General features: G+C 35.1%; 1 long non-coding RNA gene and 5 gene segments (V, D, J or C); all 6 read left to right on the top strand.

The window, feature by feature from the left end:
* Positions 1-356: 356 nt before the first annotated feature.
* On the top strand, positions 357-927 carry LOC113659484. The segment is given in 2 exon segments: positions 357-423; positions 557-927. Coding segments are annotated over 2 exon segments (417 nt in total).
* Positions 928-2,911: 1,984 nt separating this feature from the next.
* Positions 2,912-3,547, top strand: LOC113659483. The segment is given in 2 exon segments: positions 2,912-3,034; positions 3,175-3,547. Coding segments are annotated over 2 exon segments (387 nt in total).
* Positions 3,548-3,623: 76 nt separating this feature from the next.
* Positions 3,624-4,266, top strand: LOC113659625. The segment is given in 2 exon segments: positions 3,624-3,772; positions 3,866-4,266. Coding segments are annotated over 2 exon segments (351 nt in total).
* A 3,287-nt stretch (positions 4,267-7,553) lies between these two features.
* On the top strand, positions 7,554-8,083 carry LOC113659482. The segment is given in 2 exon segments: positions 7,554-7,632; positions 7,737-8,083. Coding segments are annotated over 2 exon segments (396 nt in total).
* Positions 8,084-18,506: 10,423 nt separating this feature from the next.
* On the top strand, positions 18,507-19,315 carry LOC125145986. The gene is made up of 2 exons (XR_007144469.1): positions 18,507-19,089; positions 19,211-19,315. It is a non-coding gene; the product is annotated as an uncharacterized LOC125145986 (long non-coding RNA).
* A 333-nt stretch (positions 19,316-19,648) lies between these two features.
* Positions 19,649-20,946, top strand: LOC113659481. The segment is given in 2 exon segments: positions 19,649-19,745; positions 20,553-20,946. Coding segments are annotated over 2 exon segments (390 nt in total).
* The last annotated feature ends 1,196 nt before the right edge of the window (positions 20,947-22,142 follow it).

Raw genomic sequence — 22,142 nt, 5'->3', positions numbered from 1 at the left:
TATTTGCATTTAATACACTGTAATGTGTAACAGCAACAGAATCCTCACATCATATGAGCAAAAGTTTGTATTAAGTAAAAAAATGGAAATATAGGGCTTAATTAATTCAGCTTCTGAACATAATTTTAATTAAAATAATTATCCTATATATCTTTATATCATAGCAGAATAATAAACAGACCAATAAACACCAAATAACCCTTATCACAGGATTCTTACCTGTTTATTTTGTCATCATAATTCATGCTAAGATTCTGAATGATGAATCTTTAGACTCCGTGGGTGGAGTTATGATGTCACATTCTTACATCACTGACTAGAATCTGAATAATCTTACAGTCTTAGTCCAGTCTGTAGTCTCATTATCGAGAGTCACTATGATCAGAGTTCTAGTCATTTTTCAGTCACTCTACTGGATTCAAGGTAAATAAAAATCTGAAGGAGAAACGTCTCTGTAATAACAAGTCTGCTATACATGCCTATGAATCACAATAGGACAATTAACTACTTACACATATTTGTTAAATGATTAATTGTAATAATTTTTTATGCACAGGAATTACAGGTGCGAACGATGTCCATCAGCCCAATACACTCTGGGCTAATGTGGGCCAGTCAGCCACAATAAACTGTTCACACTCCAAAGATGCAACTCACAATCAGATGTACTGGTATCGTCAGTATCATGGAGAGAGCATGGAGCTCATAGTGTTCACTACCAGCTATGGAACTCTGGACTTTGGAAACTTCAACAAGAATAAATTTTCAGCTATTAAATCAGTTCCTGAGAGCGGCTCATTTACAGTGAAAGATGTGAATTATAATGACAGCGCTGTGTATTACTGTGCTGTGAGAGTACACAGTGTTTTAACCACAAGGCAGAGCTGTACAAAAACACTGTGCATCTCAGGAAGTGGAGACACATAAAAGTGACTGAAAGCATAAATGTCATTAGGATATGTAAGCTAGTGTAATATGTTATAGCATGCATTATTATGACACCTATTATGATCAGTACTGTTATAAAGGTAACAATACAGTATACGTATGAGTTGTTATGATAACTCGTGTTTATGTCTATCATAAGTTTAAAGTGATCTCATAAGCCATGAGATGTCTGGTATAAATGTCTCGTATTATTTAATAAGGTTAACATACTACATATACAATATCTACAATAAGATATATGTGAAATATACTACATATCTACTTTTTATGTATTTGTTTAGTTATTTTTACCATAGAATTAACTCATGTTTAATAGATTCATGTTTAGCTCAAAGTTCTTGCAAAAGGATTGTCTCTAGTTAAATTTAGCTTTTATTTTTATTTATTTATTTTATTTTCAGCAAGTGTCCATAGTGGCTAGCTGTCAAAATTATTATAGCATCTACTTATTTTACTGTTCCTTTACTGCATTATATCATGCAGGCAGCAAGAAGGAGCTAAAAGGAGACCTTTCATTAGAAATGTCATCATAATCGGATGCACTGGTTTCATCAGCATCAACAGAGAGTATGGAGCTAAAGACAATAAAGACAATGGTATAACCACAGCGCAGAGCTGTAGTATCATCCTTGATCCTTCTGAGATCATAAAAAAATCAGGATGAGTTTGCCTAAAGGAAGGGAAAAAAAGAGTTATGAGTCATGAATATTTACGTTTCTGGAATGTAGATTCTTAGTTTGTAAGAATGAAATACTAACTTCTCAAAACTTTTACTTTTACTGTGCACAATGCAGTACGCCAGAGGGAGCCCTTTCATTAGAAATAACAGTGTAATGAAACAAACAGAATGTAGAGTTCCATCATGCTTTATTCAAGAAGTAAAGGATTGATGGCACTCTTCCACTTTCACAGCATAGAGGCTCAACATGCATACTGTTCTCATCACTCTTACTGCATCAGTATTGTTTTTCCCAGGTAAATATGATATAAATATAATGTTAAATACAGAATTCTCAATTAAAAAAAAACATGTAATATTAATTTAATTATAATATTTAGAAAATCTTTGCTTTCATTTTATATACCTGGATCACTCTCTTTTTCTCTTCACAGGTTCTCTTTGTTCCGTCATCCAGAATCCTCCAGATCTCATAAAAAAGCAAGATGAGTTTGCTGAGATCAAATGTGCACACACTGTAAATAACTATGACCGTATATTGTGGTACAAACACAACCAGGACACAGGATTTACACTCATGGGATACATTTATTCTGTTTCTTTGAAGCTAGAGGAAGAATTTGAAACAAAGATCAAACTGAGTGGTGATGGGAGAAACAACGGCACTTTGACCATTAACAGTGTTTCAGTGAACGACAGTGCTGTGTATTTCTGTGCAGCTTATTACACAGTGCTGTAGATCAGCTCATGTAATTACAAAAACCTTTATCTGATCCATGTTACAAACAAACCCCAACACCTGCAGCTGTGGCTGGATTTGATTTAATGCCAATAAACAACATAAAGATTTTTAGCATGTAGGTGTCTGGCTTTTTTTTTTTTATTAAAAAGTACTCTGAAAAGAACTGAAAAGACATTTATTTATTTATTTATTTATTTATTTATTTATTTATTTATTTATTTATTATTCATTCATTCATTCATTCATTCATTCATTCATTCATTCATTCAAAATGAATAAATCAACATTAATTTTATAAACAAACATTTAATGCATGTTTCAGTAACTACTAGGTCAGTTCCCAGAGATCGGGTTCGAGCCCGGCTTCAGGTGGTGTCTCTCTTATAAATGAATACTATGAATCTCAGTATAGTTCATCAACAGCATCAACAACAAAAATATTCAGATCACTGGATTTTAGGTAACTCCTACGCTAAAAGTTATTCAGTTCCGTTTTTTTTTTTTCACTTTGCTTAGTGCAAACAGGTATGAATGAATTTCATTGGGTGGAGTCCTGACATCTCATCCTACAAAACAAGAATATGTGTAAGATCAGTCTGTAGCAATGACATCAAGAGACATGATCAGCATTTTAATAGTGTTTCAGTCACTTTACTGGATTCAAGGTAACTACAAAATTTGCCTGATACCTCTGTATATAAATAATAAGCAGACACGTGATTATCATAGTATTACTACAAATGTTCATGGATAGATATAAAATAAACAGATAGCTTACATATAACTGTTTGCTGCTTATTCACAGGAGTTGCAGGAGCAAATGATGTGAATCAGCCACAAACACTTTGGGTTAAAAATGGACAACCAGCCAAAATAAACTGCTCACACACAAAGGGTGCAACTTACAGAGAAATGTACTGGTATCGTCAGTATCATGGAGAGAGCATGGAGCTCATAGTGTTCACTACCAGCTATGGAACTCTAGACTTTGGAAAATTCAACCAGAATAAATTTTCAGCTGTTAAATCAGTTCCTGAGAGCGGCTCATTTACAGTGAACGATGTGCATTATAACGACAGCGCTGTGTATTACTGTGCTGTGAGAGAACACAGTGTTATAACCACAGGGTAGAGCTGTACAAGAACGTACTGTGTGTCAGTCAGGAAGATGTGGAGACACCTAAAGAGGGCGATATGACACAAGAAATCTATACCACTGTGAATCATGGTTAGAGATAAAAATACAGTTGTTTCGTTAAGGATAAAATCTAATCCAGACATAATTTTTCTCTTTGTTTTTTTCAGAGCAACACCACACACACAAACGCGCACGCACACACTCACACACAAAGTGACTCAACATGGTTACTGCTCTCATTATCACGATACTTTTATATTTCACAGGTAAATCGATAATATATAATATTTCCATAATCTAAAAACAGTTCTTTTCCATTTTTTCCAATTTGTCTTGATTGCTCTCTTTTTTCTCCACAGGTCCTTCTGTTTGTTCTGTCATCCAGAATCCTCCTTACCTCATAAAATATCAAGATGAGTTAGCTGAGATCGAATGTGCACACACTGTAAAAAACTATGACCGTATACTGTGGTACAAACACGGTCAGGACACAGGATTTCAATTCATGGGATATATTTTCAATGCGTCTCCAAATCCAGAGGCAAATTTTAAATCAAAGGTCAAGTTCAGCGGTGATGGGAGAAACAACGCTTCTTTGACCATTAACAGTGTTTCAGTGAACGACAGTGCTGTGTATTTCTGTGCAGCTTATTACACAGTGCTGTAGATCAGCTAACTTAATTACAAAAACCTTTATCTGATCCATGTTACAGACAAACCCCAACACCTGCAGCTGTGGCTGGATTCGATTTAATGCCAATAAACAACCCAAAGATTAGCATTTAGTTGAAAATCGTCTTCTAGAAATAACTCTCAGGGAGAAAATACAAGACTCTAATCCAGAGGACGGACAGTAACCAGTAACCAGAGCTTAGGATTGAAGAAGGAACCGTGAGTAATAGATATAGATTGTGTTTTCTACATTGTCTATGTGGATAGGGACAAGTGATTTGACTAATCTTACACACTCCTACTCCAATCTGTAGCCTCGACCTCAAGCGTCAACATTATCAGGATTACGATAGTGTTTAAGTCACTCTGCTGTGCTCAAATGATCTTCTGAACTGTAGAGACTTTAAGTTTAATCACAACTCTGAAACTTAAGGTTAAAAAAGGGGATATTTTATTAAAGAATAATGATATGCCTACTGTAAAAGTAGTACATTTACCAGTAATTCTGATAGAAATCCTCAATAAATAAATAAATAAATAAATAAATAAATAAATAAATAAATAAATAAATAGTATAAGCATGTGTCTTATAATTTTCTGAATAAGCATATTTTATTGCCTTTTTAATAATTAAACTGGTCAATCACACTGTTGGTTTTTGTATCAGATTTACTAATATTGTAGCTTAGCACAAAATAACTGGATAGATTTACTCTTTCTGAAGTCGTCAATTCCTTCATTTGGACATGCAGGAGATTTGCTATTTACTCTGATATGTGAGTAAATGTGAACATGTCTATAGATTTATTTTAGATTCTCTAGCACATGTATAAACTATAAATTGCCAACAATTTCCTTTTTATCTTCTATAGTCTTTGCTGTCAGTATTGATGTTTTCCAGATGGAGAATCTTTTCAGAACCTGAATTATAAAAATACTGTTCCTTTGTCAGGGAACGGAAACAGTAATGAGATATTGAGCCTAAAACCCCAAACATAATGTAATGTAATGTAACGTAATGTAATGACAGTGCAGCTTATTTCTTTGCAATAGCTTGTATTTTCTCATTACCATACAAAAACTCTTTTAATATAAGCTGTTGCATATTAGGCTTATCAGGTTCTGAACACCTGCATTCATTCATTCGTACTAAGAATAAAAAGCACTTTAAGATGTGGAGTATTCTGTGCATTTATCATTATAGTGTTCAAATCGTGTTTTTTTTTTACATAGCACATGAGTACAGTGGTGTGAAAACGTTTTGCCACTTTTTTTTTGCACTTTTGTCCCAAAGCTTTAGAAATGGTGCAACAAACATGCAAAAAAAAAAAAAAAAAAAAAAATCAGTAAGCACCACTGTATAAATTTATTTATAGGATTTACAAATTAAACCAATTGCTTAAATAACTAGAGTAAGAATGTAAGTGATTTTTTCTTTTTCAAAGGTTTTCCCTTTGGCCTAATGGGGGCAGTATGATCTCACACTTACTGTATGTTTCGTTACACATTCTGTTTATGTTGTTCATGTCATGTGCTCCAGTGTGTGAGATTATAACTGACATGAGATCTGACTGATCAGATCATATCCATCTAACACACCAGCTCACAACAATGTTGGTCATTTTCCTCAAAGCAATCAGTCCGGTGCTTTTGCTCACAGGTAATAATACTATGATTGTGGAAAAAAAGACTTAAGGTTTTGCATTTTAATAAAAGTATTTTTCTCCACAGGTCTCACAAACGGGACGGTTGTTCAGCAAACACCTCATGACCTCATCAAGAATCAAGGAGAATCTGCCCAGATTAGATGCTCCCATCAAATCGAAAAGTATGATCGTATAATGTGGTACAAAGAAACCAAGAACAAAAACATCATCTTTATGGGATATCTATTATCCAAAGATGCAAATCTTGAGACAGAATTCAACAACAAAATCCGAATCTACGGGGACGCGTTTGATGGTTACGGCTCTTTAGAAGTTATCAATCTTTCCCTAAAAAGTGAAGGAGTTTATTTTTGTGCAGCATATTACACAGCACTGCGAGGCTCTTCTCTTTATTACAAAAACTAACGACCAGTTTTCACCATCATCTCTTCTGAGCTCTGAACAAACCACTACAGCTGATGTTATCTGTTTTTAAACACAGCTGTCTTTTGTGCCTGAAGAAAATTTGACTGTTGTGTTACAGAATATAAACTTTACAACTCACAACTCTCTTCAACTGTCATAAATTGTTGATTCATTTTTGTATAACAGCAATGGCTTAAAAACAAATCAGATGTTTTCTGAAATATTTGTTTTAATGTGTTATCATAAAAGATATTTTATAAAATAAAATGTCTAGTTAGTGATTACTGTACAGAGATGATTAATTAGCATTTTTTAAAGCATACTCTGGTGCTAGAGCTTTATAATGTTTATATAACTGTTAGTTTACCGAGAAATAAAAGTTTTAGGATGGAAGGTTTTGCAGGTTCTCAGCATCATTAGTGAGCTCTATTTTCTGTCATATAAACTTTGAATAAAACAAGCCAGATAGAAGAAGACTTTTATAAGTCGTATTATTGATGTTGATGAAGTTGTTCCACAACACTAAACAAATACAAACATAAAAGCAAAGTGTTTAGTAGTTTAGTAAAGAACAGACTGTTAGTACAGTATTGGCTAATGACACTAGAACAGAACACTCCAGGTTGTGCTGTTATGGAAATATAATCAGATTCCAGCTAGTAACAGTAACTACATTTTATGTTGGGCCACACCACATCACCCAGTCATTCAGTTTGAGTTTAATTAATTACATTTAGAGATTCTCGAGAAACTTGGCTTCCCTGAATTGTGGTGAAAATGAACTATTTCACTCTTATGGTTGAGGTTGATTTAAAGCCTGCAAGACAGGACTACACACACACACACACACACACACACACACACACACACACACACACACACACACACACACACACACACACACACACACATACACACACACCAGGGACAATTTCGATTGCAGACTTGCAGACAGGCTCAGTGTTAGCTCAGTGATTAAGGCATTACATTAGATTGGAAGGTTGGATCTCACCAAGCTGCCATTGTTTGGCTCTTGAGCAAGGCCCTTACACTCAGTTGTGGAAAACGCTAATATAAAATGTTTTGGATGAGGATGTGTGCCAAATTTTGTACATGTAAATGGTGTAATGTTGAAACTTGTGAATTAGGGAGGGGGCCGGTTGGGTTGATGATGCTGTAAAAGTAGTGTAACTCACAAGGGGGAGCCTGTGCTTCATCGTAAACATTTCCCAATAGAAAATGTGCAGCAGTTAAAATCCAACAATGATGTTTGTTTAAAAGCTCAAGGAAGCTGTCTGTGCTTCAGAAGCTTCACTGGGCCCTAAAAGGCAACATGATCAAAGTTCAGCTACGCTTTATTCTCTCCCTGCTCTGGCTCACAGGTATTGATTTCAGTCTTAATAAATATGGATTTGATAAAACTATTTAGATTTCCAAAGAATATCTGAAATCACTGTAATGTGATCCACTCTTTCTCTCACTATAGACATGATCCTCAGCAGTAATGTCCAGCAGACTCCTTCTGATCTGATTCAACCTGAAGGAGATACGGTGGAGCTCAAGTGTCTACACATCATACAAAACTACAACATCATATTGTGGTATAAAAACAGTGCAAACCACACATTTGAATTAATGGGATATCTCTGGAATAAAAAAGACTATGTAGAGCCTAATTTTACAGAGAAAATTGGAATGAAAGGAGATGCGAATAAGAACGGTTCTCTCATTATCAAGAATCTTTCATCAGCTGACAGTACAGAGTATTTCTGTGCTGCCAGTTTCCACAGTGACACATACGATTTCACCTCTGCACAAAAACTTTCCCTGTAAGGGAAACTTGACAATTCTTTTACACCTGTTTTGATCCGGTGCCAACACGATTATTAAACTTAGTGAGAGACTTAAAATTAGTGAGAGACAAAATGTCTTGTTAATCATTTTGTTGTGTGCTTTTCAAATTTCATTTTTCACACAATTTCTGATCTTGCAACATGTCTACACTGAATGCTCGCTATATCACAGATTTAACATATTGCATAACGTCCCATACTTTTATTGTGTTTAGGTTTTATTATATGCATCACAGATATATTTACATTACTTTTACAGCATTTGGCTAAAGCCCCTAAACAGAGTGATGTACAAAAGTGAATTTAAGACTCATTAATCATTGAATACATTATCTCTTGCTCACTAGGTTACAGACTTACAGATACCATGAGCCTAAAACACTGTTCAAAGTTTCAGAAAAAGATTTATTTATTTATTTTTAATAAATTCACATGTACAACAAACAGAGGAAAAGGTGCTAGTTCAAGTATTTCATGAATCAGTAGGTCTTCAACCGTCATTTGAAAATAGCCAGTGACTCAGCTGTCCGGACCGCTAGGGGAGGTTTATTACACCACCTCGGTGCCAGAACAGAAAAGAGTCTTGTAGAATACTTACCTCTTACCCAGTGAGATGGAGGGACCAGTCGAGCAGTGCTGGTAGCTCTGAGGGTGCGAGGTGCAGTGCGAGGAGTGCTGAGGGCTTTGAAGGAAGAGGGAGATGGTCCATGGTACAGAAAACATATGGTGCAACATATTTGGAACAATATGGTCCATTGAGCCACAGGGAGCATGTTAGGAGCTTCCATGACAGTTCCTTTTCAGACCACCAGAGGGGATGCTGGCAGCAGTTTCATTCTAGCCTGCTGTGTCGTCCCTTTATGGGTTGTGAAACACACTCCTTCCTATTGTTCTGTTATCCTGCCGTCTCACCTGTTTCTTGTTCACCTTGATGTACAGTATTGTCCTATATATGCCTGTCTTGTTGTCTCTGTTATTGTCAGTCATTGCTGTGTTCGAGCCATAAGGTTGGATGCTGTTGTGTTTATGTTTTCATGTTATAGTTATGTTTTGTTTCTGTTATGTTTGTTTATGTAAGTTTTAATCCTGTCAATAAATCAGTGGATCCTGCATGTCAGTCTGATCTGCTGTACCGTATATAGGTGATTGTGGCTAATGCTGAGATCCGGGTTCAATCCCCGTTTCTGCTGGCGTCTCCCAAACATCACAGAGCAATTTGACATCAGTAATATAAATATTTCCTCATAATAACACGATTATAATATAATAACAGTGTATTACCATTTACTAAGACTGATGTGGTGTTCGAATCTGTTAGTAGCAATGTTCCTCCAGTCTGAAAAATGGGAGGGATTTTTAACAATATGAATTCAAGTATTGATTTATGTCATATCCTGTATCAGCAGCAACAGACTGACTGGTCTCACTGTGGCTCCTTCAGAACATTATCAACCAACACAATGATCTGGATATTAACACTCATACATTCACTATACTGTATAAAAGGTAACCAAAACATGACACATTATAAATGTGCATCAGTCACATCAACAAGCTTATGAAAGGTCATGTTTCTTATTATACCATCATATACATACATTTGTTTTAATAGATCTGCATTAAATTTTAAGTGTATTTTTATCAACAGGAGTTGCAGGGGCAAATGATGTCTTGCAGCCTAAAGTACTATGGGCTGAAATGGGCCAACCATGTACAATAAACTGCTCACACACCAAGGGTTTGGATTATAATCGGATGTACTGGTTCCGTCAGCAGAAAGGAGAAAGTATGGAGCTTATAGTGTACACCACCAGCTACGGCACTTTGGAGTTTGGAAACTTCAGCCAAAGAAAATTTTCAGCTATAAAACCTGATCCAGGGAGCGGGTCTTTAACTGTAAGAGATGTGGATTATAATGACAGCTCTGTGTATATTTGTGCTGTGAGTAAACACAGTGTTATAACCACAAGGCACAACTGTACAAAAACACACTGTTAGTGTAAAAGACTAATAGAAAGCATCCAAAGGTGGCAGTGTAGTGCAGTAAATCTGCACTCTTTTGGACATACTGTATGAAGGGTGAAAATGTATTATGTATAATGTTATTTAGTAGAATTTGCAGCTATGTATACACACATTATTATACACACAAACATTCACACATTATTTTAGCTTGATTGAAAGGTGCTTGAAATTAAATGTATCATGAGTATCTCATGAGTGAACTTGCAACTTGAGTTCTAGTCATATCATGCACTTGCAAATTAGTGAGTGATAGAACGTAATAAAACACAATGTTATCCATAAAAATATGACTAAGAAAGAAAAAAAAAAGAAATCCGATATCTTCTTCTTTTCTTCTAACTAATGTCAGTTCTATAAATACTATTAATTCTCTAAATATCTATCTATCTATCTATCTATCTATCTATCTATCTCTCTCTCTCTCTCTCTCTCTCTCTCTCTCTATATATATATATATATATATATATATATATATATATATATATATATATATATATATATATATATATATATATATATATATATAATGTATTGTTTATTTTATTAGACTTTTAACCAGCAATGGATTTATTGTGTACGTATGTTTTGAAGCATCCCTTTCTTTGCATAATGGTCCATACAGACTGTACAGTGTTACTGTCAATGTTATTTTATGTATCTGTCCTGTAGTGTAGTGTTGTGTTGTGTTGTGTTGTGTTGTGTTGTGTTGTGTTGTGTAGTGTAATGTAGTGTATTGTCTGTCTGCACACTATGCACTTTATCTTGAGACAACACTGTTTTATTTCATTATGTACTGTATCATCTATATAGGTATATAAAATACACAACTACACGGGGGAAGTCCGGCCATGATTGAGCAAGGCAATGAACCCCCCAACTGCTGCATAAATGGCTGCCCACTGCTCCGGCTGTGTGTTCACTGCTGTGTGTTCACTGCTGTGTGTGCACTGCTGTGTGTGCACTGCTGTGTGTTCACTGCTGTGTGTTCACTGCTGTGTGTTCACTGCTGTGTATTAAGTCCAACTGCTGTAAGTCCAACTATTATGTGCACTTTGGATGGGTTAAACACAGAGAGCATCACTTCACGTCATGTCATACTACTAAAGTTACTAAAATACTAAATGAATTACTGTAGCTTTCCTGTCAGCTTGATTTTTCTTACAGTATATCACTATGATGTTTCTGGCTAAAGAATTGCTGCTTATTGAATTTTTTTCCATGAGCTTTTTTTTTAAACTCCTTACACAGGTGTAACAAACATGCCAAAAGTAGGTAAATCCTGCACGAACACTGTTGAAATACACCCAATATATTGTGTACAGCTGAAGCACATATTTGCATACTAACAGTGGTGAGGGTGGAACATCATAATGCGAACAAGCTGTACCTGTTCCTGTAACAGACTAGAGGGAGCTTCTCTGAAGCAGAAGCATGCTAGGACTTTGTACATTGCTTATTAGTATTTTTTATTTTAAATAATTACACTCATTTACATCTCAGAAACCCTTCAAGATGAGGACACAAATTGCTGTTATTTTGACCTTCTTACATTCAGTACATTCCATATTGGGTAAGTTAATAACATAATGTGACACACGAACAGCACGGTAATACAATTTCTTCTTTAATTCTATTCTATACTTCTGTAAAGCTGCTTTTAGACTATGTGAATTGTTAAAACCACTATACAAATAAATTGAATTGGAAACTGAATTAACATGGCTCTAAACAAAAAACTTATTTTGACTTTATTTTCCAGGACAACAGCAAAATTATGATATTCATCAAATTCCTTTGAACCTGCTGAGTTTTCCAGGAGAAAACACTGAACTTTACTGCAAACACAGTGATTCAGCATTTTCCATAATTTCATGGTATCAACGACCCCTTAATGATTCCTCCATGAGACTTGTTGCATATGTATACTTTAAGCGTCAAAATGTGGAAAGTCCTTTTGTGGGTAACTTTAATATATCTGGAGATGGTGAAAAGAGCTCCACACTCCATATTGTCAAACTGAGTGCAGCTGAACACACGGCTGTGTATTACTGTGCAGCGAGTACAGCACAGTGCTCCAGGTCCCCTCACTCTGCTACAAAAACTTCAACCTGTACAGTATATACTACATTGTGTGGTCTTTAATCCTACACGGCAACACAGCACTTACTGAGAATTAATGGATATACATCTCTACACATATTTCTCTCTATGAAATATTTTGCATATTTTCACATGGTTTGCCTTTATCGATCTATTTATATAATTGACATTTAACATGCCTTAACCAGCAATATCACTCAGGCGAGCCAAGTCTGCTTGACAAAATGGGAAAAATTTTCAAAATTAGTCCCATCTGAGGCTACTAAAAATTAGACTTTTGTCAGATTGAAAAAAATATTGCTTGGTCTTTTCCAAGCATTTTTTTTGGTTACCTTGCACCTATTGTAGCCTTAGGAATCTGTTCTTGACTCACAGGAAATGCACCCAATGTGAAGTTCTGGTGTTGTAGCACATCTGGCATAATATAATTGGGATCCCCACATAGACATTACAGCACAGTGGAATTCTTTTCTTCACATATCCTTAACCTCTTGATCCACCACTCCCTCATGTTCTCCTCAAGTTCCCTCCATGTTCCCCTCATGTTCCCCCCTTATTCCCCCCATGTTTCCCCCATGTTTCCCTCATGTTCCCCCCATGTTTCCCTCATGTTCTCCCCATGTTCTGCATTCTGAAATGTGTTTCTGTTCACTGCAGTAATAAAGAGCTGTTATTTAAAGTATACAATGGTGTTCCCAAACACATGTTCGTGCACAATCAGTGTGGGCGGAACGTCACGACGTGAACAAGCTATAAGTGTTTATGTAGACTACAGTACAGCTAGAACAGCTCCTTGGAAGCAGAATCACACTATGAGTTTTACATTTTAAAGTTGCAATTATATAATTCTATATCTTATGTCAGAAGATGAGGACACACATCGTTGTTATTCTGTCTGTTCTACATATAATTCTGGGTAAGTTAAAAACATAATTATGTAGAAATCTTACAGCACAATAAGATGACTTTATACCAAACGCATGTTATGACTTTTCTTTTCCAGGACAACAGCAAAACTATGACGTTCAACAAAATCCCTCTGACATGCTGAGAACTCCAGGAGAAAACGCTGAACTTCAATGCAAACACAGTTCTTCATCACTGTATATGATTCTGTGGTATCGGCAATCCTTTAACGATACTTCAATGCAACTTATTGCATACGTATACTACAAGAATCCAACTGTTGAAACTCCTTTCTCAAGTCACTTTAACGTTTCTGGAGATGGTTCAAAACACTCCACCCTGCATCTTGTCAAACTGAGTGCAGCTGAACACACGGCTGTGTATTATTGTGCAGCCAGTACAGCACAGTGCTCCAAGCCCCCTCACTCTTGCTACAAAAACTTCAACCTGTATATGCTACATTGTGTGGTCTTTAATGCTACACGGCAACACAGCACTTACTGAGTATTAATGGATACACATCTCTCTTCTTTTGCTTTGTGAAATATTTTGCATACTTTTCATATGGTTTGCTTTTATCGATCTATTTATATAACTGACATTTAACATGCCTTAACCAGCAATATCACTCAAGTGTGCCAAGTCTGCTTGACAAAGTGGGCAAAATGTTCAATATCAGTCCCACCTGAGGCTACTGAAAGTAGACTTTTGACAGTCTGGAAAATATTGCTTGGTCTTTTCCAAGCATTTCCTTCTTGGTGATCTTGCACCTATTGTAGCCTTAGATTTCTGTTCTTGACTCACAGGAAATGCAGCCAAAGTGATGTTCTGCTGTTGTAGCACATCTGGCATAATAGAATTGGGGTAACAAAGCCTTTATTTTCCCCACATAGACATTACAGCACAGTAGAATTCTTTTCTTTACATATCCTTAACCACTTGATCCACCACTCCCTCATGTTCCCCTCCATGTTCCCCTCATGTTCCCCTCATGTTCCCCCCATGTTTCCCTCATGTTCTCCCCATGTTCTGCATTCTGAAATGTGTTTCTGTTCACTGCAGTAATAAAGAGCTGTTATTTAAATGACCAATCTGTCCGTTCTCCTCTGACCTCTCTCATTAACATGGCAGACTCTGATAGAACTGCTGCTCACTGAATATTTTTTTGTTTTTGTTTTTTCACACCATTTTCACACATAAATCATTAACATTAAATCATAATCATGTAACAACATGGTAAACATAGTCCAATTTTGCAGAAAGTATACAATGGTGTTCCCAAACACATGTTCGTGCACAATCAGTGTGGGCGGAACGTCACGACGTGAACAAGCTGTAAGTGTTTATGTAGACTACAGTACAGCTAGAACAGCTCCTCGGAAGCAGAATCACACTATGAGTTTTACATTTTAAAGTTGCAATTATATAATTCTATATCTTATGTCAGAAGATGAGGACACACATCGTTGTTATTCTGTCTGTTCTACATATAATTCTGGGTAAGTTAAAAACATAATTATGTAGAAATCTTACAGCACAATAAGATGACTTTATACCAAATGCATGTTATGACTTTTCTTTTCCAGGACAACAGCAAAACTATGACGTTCAACAAAATCCCTCTGACATGCTGAGAACTCCAGGAGAAAACGCTGAACTTCAATGCAAACACAGTTCTTCATCACTGTATATGATTCTGTGGTATCGGCAATCCTTTAACGATACTTCAATGCAACTTATTGCATACGTACGTTACAAGAATCCAACTGTTGAAACTCCTTTCTCAAGTCACTTTAACGTTTCTGGAGATGGTTCAAAACACTCCACACTCCATCTAGTCAAACTGAGTGCAGCTGAACACACGGCTGTGTATTATTGTGCAGCCAGTACTGCACAGTGCTCCAAGTCCTCTCACTCTTGCTACAAAAACCTCTCAGGCACTCTACATGCTCTATCATGAATGCTATTTGCCTACGATTCTGTATTAAGATCAACTCTTTATTCCCCTTTATTACACAGGGCTGCTGTTGTGTATAATTATTTTTTATTTCAACAGATAGGTAAAAGTTTTCGTTCACAAAACGTTATTTTTTCCAACGTCTCTCTTTATGCACTAAAGACAAAGTTTGGCACCCATCAATGACTGATCAATAACTCTTATCTAAGAGGATTTGTTGTGAGATGCAAAAGTGCAAGTGTTCAGAGTTCTCTCCACTTTTTAGAGTCCCACACTCTTTTTTCCAACAATTTATTCCACACCCTCAAATAAATAAATTTATTTATTTATTTATTTATTTATTTATTTATTTATTTATTTATTTATTTATTTATTTATTTTTATTCAGATGCATGACTTGTGGACTCTAGATGGCGCTGTTGATTAACTCATATTTTTAATGGAGCTTTTGCATTTATCTTGCTTCACAGGTGCCCCACAAAATAACTGTGGTTTTTAACAAATAAGCAAGAACATTTCTATTAACATTTTCTTTCCTGTTTTAAGATGGCTTCCTGTTTTCTATTGGGGTTAAGCAAAGTATAAGCTGGCTATGTAAGAGGAAAACACACAAATGCCATGAACGGTTTTGTATTCGTCACCATCATTGAAAAGTTAACTTAACTTTAACAAGATAAACATCATGTTAAAACTTGATGTATATAATATACATCATCATATTATACCATATAATATACAGTTATAGTAATATCAGGCAATCACACTATTCAGTTCCCTTTTGAGTCTGACACCTTTCAAGTAGGAAATCAGCATTATCATTAAACAGTATTATCAGTAATTTTAAAAAAAGAAAGGCAAAAAAAAAAAAAAAAGCACACGCAAGGGTACAGATGGGGCTGTGTATGGGGAAATCTGTATATCTGAAAATCTCACTACTCAGACTGACGATGAACAATTATACTGTAAATATGAAAGGCTTTAAACAAGCAAACAAACAAATAAATAAGTTTACTCATTCTCATATAAAGACTTTGCAGAAAGTCTAAATGCCTCAAATGGCTGTGAACATTTTACACACTAATGCAGTGATGTCATATCCCATCTGACCGCTACCTTCAAATATGACTCATCTACATCAGATGTCACATTATTCTTCCATTAGTTACCATCGACATGATGCAATTTCCTTGTAAATTCATTCTCTTTCTCTGCTGTTTCTCAGGTAGTATTTCAGCATTTTTATATACACATGGAGTATATATTTTTTAAAGCACAAAGATTAATAGTCTTTATTGGACACACACAAAATAACTTCTTGTAATCTAACTTTTTTTTTTTTAACTTAGGATCCTTAATTTGCAAAGCTGTTAATCAGAGCCCTTCTGATGTCTTGTGTATGCCTGAGGAAAATGTGACTTACATGCAGCCACAGCATCTTTAGCTATGAGACACTATCCTCTTATCAAAGGACACAATCGGACACCAGCTTGAAACTCATTGGACATGTAAAATACACTAATGTTATCGAAATAAAAAAAGGATTCCAAGCCAATTTATCTGTAACTGGAGATGGAAGATCTTTATTTTCTCTACATATTTCTGAAGCAAGCCAAGTGCTACACAACGGGTTGTACTTCTGTGCAGCTTTCGGCACACAGCGTTACACATGTCCTCTCCTATAAAGAAAAACCTCACTTTCATTGAGTGTTCACCTGTTTAACCACATCGCTAGCTATGTTAAAAGAGAAGATTTCAATATCACAAATAGTGAATCAAATTTCCTTTATTATACAGAAGAAGAGATAAGCGCAAGGTGATGCTAAAGCACATCATTTATTCTTTTTTTTACAATCTGATTCAGTTTTTTTATTTGGAAAGTAAACAACATTTTAATTTTTCTTGATGTTATTCATCAGCAATCATTTGGAGACTTCAGTAAGAAGGAATTAGTGTTAAGTCTTTGATGAACTTGGAAATTGCATTGACCTGTTAGTCCTTATTAATTCCACTCAACTACAAACTGTTGTAGAAAGGACATTATTTACATTTACATTATTTACTGTCCAGTGTCACCCAAATGAGGATGGTTCACTAAGCACATCTGGTTCCTCTCAATTTTTCTTCCTCATATCATCTCAGGGAGTTTTTCCTTGCCACCATTGCCACTGTTGCCTCCTCTCCATTTCCAGGAAAAATTGTTAGAGATATATAATAACTATAATAAATTGTTAGAGATATATAATAATTGTTAATTGTGTTATACAGATAAATTAAATTCAAAATATATTGGTTGTCTAAATTATTATCATATTAATACCATTGGATTTCATCTTTCATGAGTACTTCCATGAGAACTTCATCTAAGTTACTAGACAAAATATTATAATACTGCAAAGATTTCCAATTCATTTGTCAGCTGAAGATTCTTGTCGTTTGGGGGCAGCATGCTTCCACACGTTCACTCTGTTATTCAGTGTATTTGTGGTACACCACAACAGATAAGAGAATGCAGCTCTACAGTACAGAGCAATACACATTACATGTTTGCTGTGGCTCAACGCCTACCCACGATGTTTAAAGTTTTCCTCAAACTAACCAGTTTGGTGCTCTTTGTCACAGGTAATTTAAGACTGTTTAATATTCTTCTCATGATTAAAACAATAGTATTTGTTACTTCTTTAATGAAAACCTTTCCATTTTCTTCACAGGTTCCTCAAATGGAAAGACTGTTCATCAAACACCTCATGGCCTCATCAGGAGTAAAGGAGAATTAGCAGAAATAAAATGTTCCCATGATATTCAAGGCCATGATCGCATTCTGTGGTACAAGCAAACACACAACAAGGAATTCTCCTTCATGGGATATCTTATATCTGAATTTGGAAGTATAGAACAAGAATTTAAAGAACAAATCATGATCAGTGGAAAAGCAAACTTGTATTACAGCACTCTTAACTTTACAGACATTACACCAGAGAGTGGTGGAGTTTATTTCTGTGCAGCGTATTACACAACAGCACAAATCCTCTTTCATCATTACAAAAACTGAATATCCTTTCTCGCCATCTCTTCTGAGCTCTGCACTAACAACTACAGCTGAGTTTTTCCTCAAGTCCAAAAGACTATAAGCATTTAGTGCTAAATATTACTTTTTCAACAGTAAATTGCAACTTTTATCAGTTATTAAATTGATTAGAAGGATTAGAAAATATTTTTTTACGATACGATTTAACCTCGCAAATATATTTAAAGTGAAAGCATTTTATTGAGCTAAAATACTGCACACTTACATTTGCAAGGTTAAATCATTCTGTTTATTTAATAATCCTTCTAATCAATCGAATAATGAATTTATTCATTCATTTATTCATTCAAGTGTATAAACAAAAAAAAAAACAATAAATAAAAAACATGTTTAAAAAAATAAAGTTGGAGCTTATTTCATTCTAGCCCAGACTATAGATTCTCTTGTGTCAAGTGATTTCACCTAAGCGAAGTGAAAAATCCCTGAGTTTTATATTCAAATCACATTCTTAACACATCTAATATTCAGCAATGATTTAAATAATACATATAAATCAGGTGAATTATTTCCTCAAAACTGATTTTTCATTTTTATTTTTTTAAGCACATTTATACAAGAAAACAAAGGAACCATAGAACAATATTAATAAAACTACATGACCATGTATTTACATACATATATTGATGAGAGCTGGAGGTCTGGGTGTGGAAATTAAAGATAGAAACGTTTTTAAGTTTTGACAGTCTCAGTTCTCCAAAAGTTCATTTTTACTTCAGAGCAAAATGTTTGTCAAGCACATTTCAGATCAAGGTAAAGAAAGAGAGGTGTGGCAGAAGGGAAGAAGGGATTGAAAGTGAATCGCTCTAGCGGTTACATTTAACAAGAGGTGCTGTTATTCATATTTGATGTGCATTATTGTGGGTAAAAAAGATAATGACTGGCATTTTAATAATAATTCTATTTTTACCTGCTGGTAAGGACATATAAACTTTTTTTTTTATTTATAATGCACCCAGATTTTCTAATAACTTTTGAGAGCATTCAAATAGATACAAGGATTCCACTTGTCTAACTAATTAACTTTTTGTTTTCAGCTTTCAGTGTAAATCAATCGGCTGATCTTTCTTCTTATGAGGGTCAGAATGTGACTCTTCATTGTTCTCAGATTGGTACGTCGTATAATAGCATGTACTGGTTCAGAAAGAGGCCTTCTGAATCCCTGGAGCTCATTGTGCACTATTATGTTAACATGGGCACACCAGAAGATAAATTTAAGCAGAAGGTTTCTGTCATGAAGAAAGGCAACTCTTTGGATCTAACTATGAAGGAGCTGGAGAGCACAGACAGTGCTGTCTACTTCTGTGCAAAACAAGAAGCACAGCATGACAAGCTAATCTTTAAGCTGAACAAGAACTGCAATACCCCCACAACAAACACACACTCAACACCTGTTCAGCTCACAAACCAACTACTCATGACCAAAAATACACCAGATAGATAAATCAAGCAGTGGTGAAGTCACTTCCTGTCATCTCGAATTCATAAGCAAGCGTTGGTGTGCTCTGTTCTAAGACAGGAAACAAATCAGCATAATGATTCTGCTCTTTTTATCTCAAATCATGCTGGATGGTAAGTGTCTACAGCTCTACCGAAGTGATTCTGTCTAGAATTTATTTTTGTTTTATTCAGAAATTCATGACAACCATTAAGAAGGCATTAATTAATATTCTATAACAGCACCAATGACATTAAAATGTTCCATATTATCAGAAAAAAAATATGGAATTGTTGATATGGTGAGATTTCTGTGAGGACATGTTTATCATTGTTGGAAAAAGTCTCCAGCACTATCGCTTTATAACAATCAGAGTGAAAGCTGTAATGTTCCTGGTCCTTGGGCTGCATTTTTAATGTTTTAGCATAAAGAATAGAGATGTGGTAGCCTAGTGGTTAAGGTGACTATCAGTTGGAAGTTCAAGGCCCAACAAGCTGCTCCCACTTGGCTCCTGAAAAAGGCCTTAAACTCCAATTGTTTAGTTGTGTAAAATGAGATAAAATGTAGATGTTAATGTCAAGAGAAAGATATAAAAGATAGGATGGTCAGTGACTGTTTATAACTGAGGTGAACAGAAACTAACATCTTTTGTAAATGCTCTTTAACAATGAATGTAACTATAATCAGTTAAAATCATTAAATATTTAATTCATTCATTCTTTTAAATTGTTTCCAAATTGCCGTATTGCAAGATGAATAAAGCACTGCAAGATGAGCTGTTATAGTAAATAATCAACATTAGGGTAGTAACAGATGTTTGTATCTGGCAACATCACACCAGGACAATGTCTCTGTTCTTTTGTCCTTTAACAGCACAGCCATTCCTGTTTTATTCCATCTATTAATAACTTATTTAATGTGCTTACCTGTGCTCTTTTTAGGTCTCGCGGCAAGTCATCGAGTTGAACAATCTCCTCCTTACCTGTTCAAAAATCACGCCGAATCTGCTCAATTCTATTGCTCCTATGCAGTCAAGAACTTTGAGCAAATACTCTGGTACAAACAGTTTAAGGAAATGAATTTAATGTTCCTTGGACATCAAAATATCAAATATACCTATTCGGAACAGGCTGCCAAAATAAACCTCGATGAAGACACGAACAGTAATGCCACACTTACTATTAACTATCTGACAGCAAAAGACAACGGCGTTTATTTCTGTGCAGTTCAGATTCACAGTGTGTCAATGTTCCCTTCTCCCTGTACAAAAACACATATCTCAGGATATATCTAATACATATGATCTACACTGATGGAGATCATTGTTCATGCAACTGTTGTAACATCTAAAGTGGTTCATTTAGTAAATATATATACATTTCCCCATTTGCACGATCTTATATGAATCTTCAACAAGTTTTTTTAGTACATTAAAACTAGAATTGCTAATGAACATGTTTTACAATTTGACAGGATGGTGTAAATAAAATACCTTAATTGGCTAAAGTTGAAATGGTTTAAATGTCATTATTTCCTCCACTGGATCTACATCAGAATGATTTTTATTTATTTGTTTGTTTGTTTGTTTGTTTGTTTGTTTGTTTATTCTTAAGCTTGATAATGGAGATCAATGTCTGACAAATGATCTCACAGAGCTTGCCAGATGTCACACTATTTCAGTATACAACACAATATTGTCATATAAGCTGTACATTGGGAATAAAAATAGAAGAAATTATATCTTGCTTTCCTACTGAGTACATATAAAGTATGTGTGGAACACAATTGCATTATGCCTATCTGTACTCATATCTGGATCTGTACCTGTATCTCAAAATTCCTCAAAATATTTCTATTTGTTTTTATATTAGATTTAAAACAGCAATGAATGTGTCTAATTGTAATTCAATTCAATTAAATTAATTTGTATAGCACATTTAATAATTTCCCATTGTCTCAAAGCAACTTTACATGTGTAAACAAATGTAAACAGAAGAGAGAGAAAAAAATAAATGTATGATAATAATAATAATAAGAAAAAATTAAAAAATTAAGAATTAAAATAAATAAGTGAATATATACAATTAAAGTTTAAAATAATTTTTAAAAAGATCCCTAATGAGCAAGCCATAGGTGACGGCGGCAAGGAAAAAATCCCTGACATGATATTAGGAAGAAACCTTGAGATGAACCAGACTCAGAAGGGAACCCATCCTCATTTGGGTGACACTCTACAGTAAATAGTGTAAATGTAAATAATGTCATTTCTACAACAGTTTATAATAGTGCTACTGAGGAACTAATGGGTCATTGTTACTCTGAGTTCACCACAGACCTGATTGCTGATAAAGACCAGACCATACAGCTGACTGACACAAAATTGGTTCAAAAGAAGGCTTGACAGTCTCCGGGCGGCTTCATTCACAACAATCCCATGAGACACTGGCTGACCATGCAGATCAATCCCTGCAAGTTGTTGCTCTTATTAACCCCTAATTATGGTCACCCTGTGTATTTTTTCCGGAAAGCTT

This window comes from Tachysurus fulvidraco, chromosome 12 (genome assembly GCF_022655615.1).
Source record: "Tachysurus fulvidraco isolate hzauxx_2018 chromosome 12, HZAU_PFXX_2.0, whole genome shotgun sequence".
Taxonomy (NCBI): Eukaryota; Metazoa; Chordata; class Actinopteri; order Siluriformes; family Bagridae; genus Tachysurus; species Tachysurus fulvidraco.
Note: the sequence above shows the minus strand (reverse complement) of the source record. Positions and strands in the feature narration are given on the sequence as shown.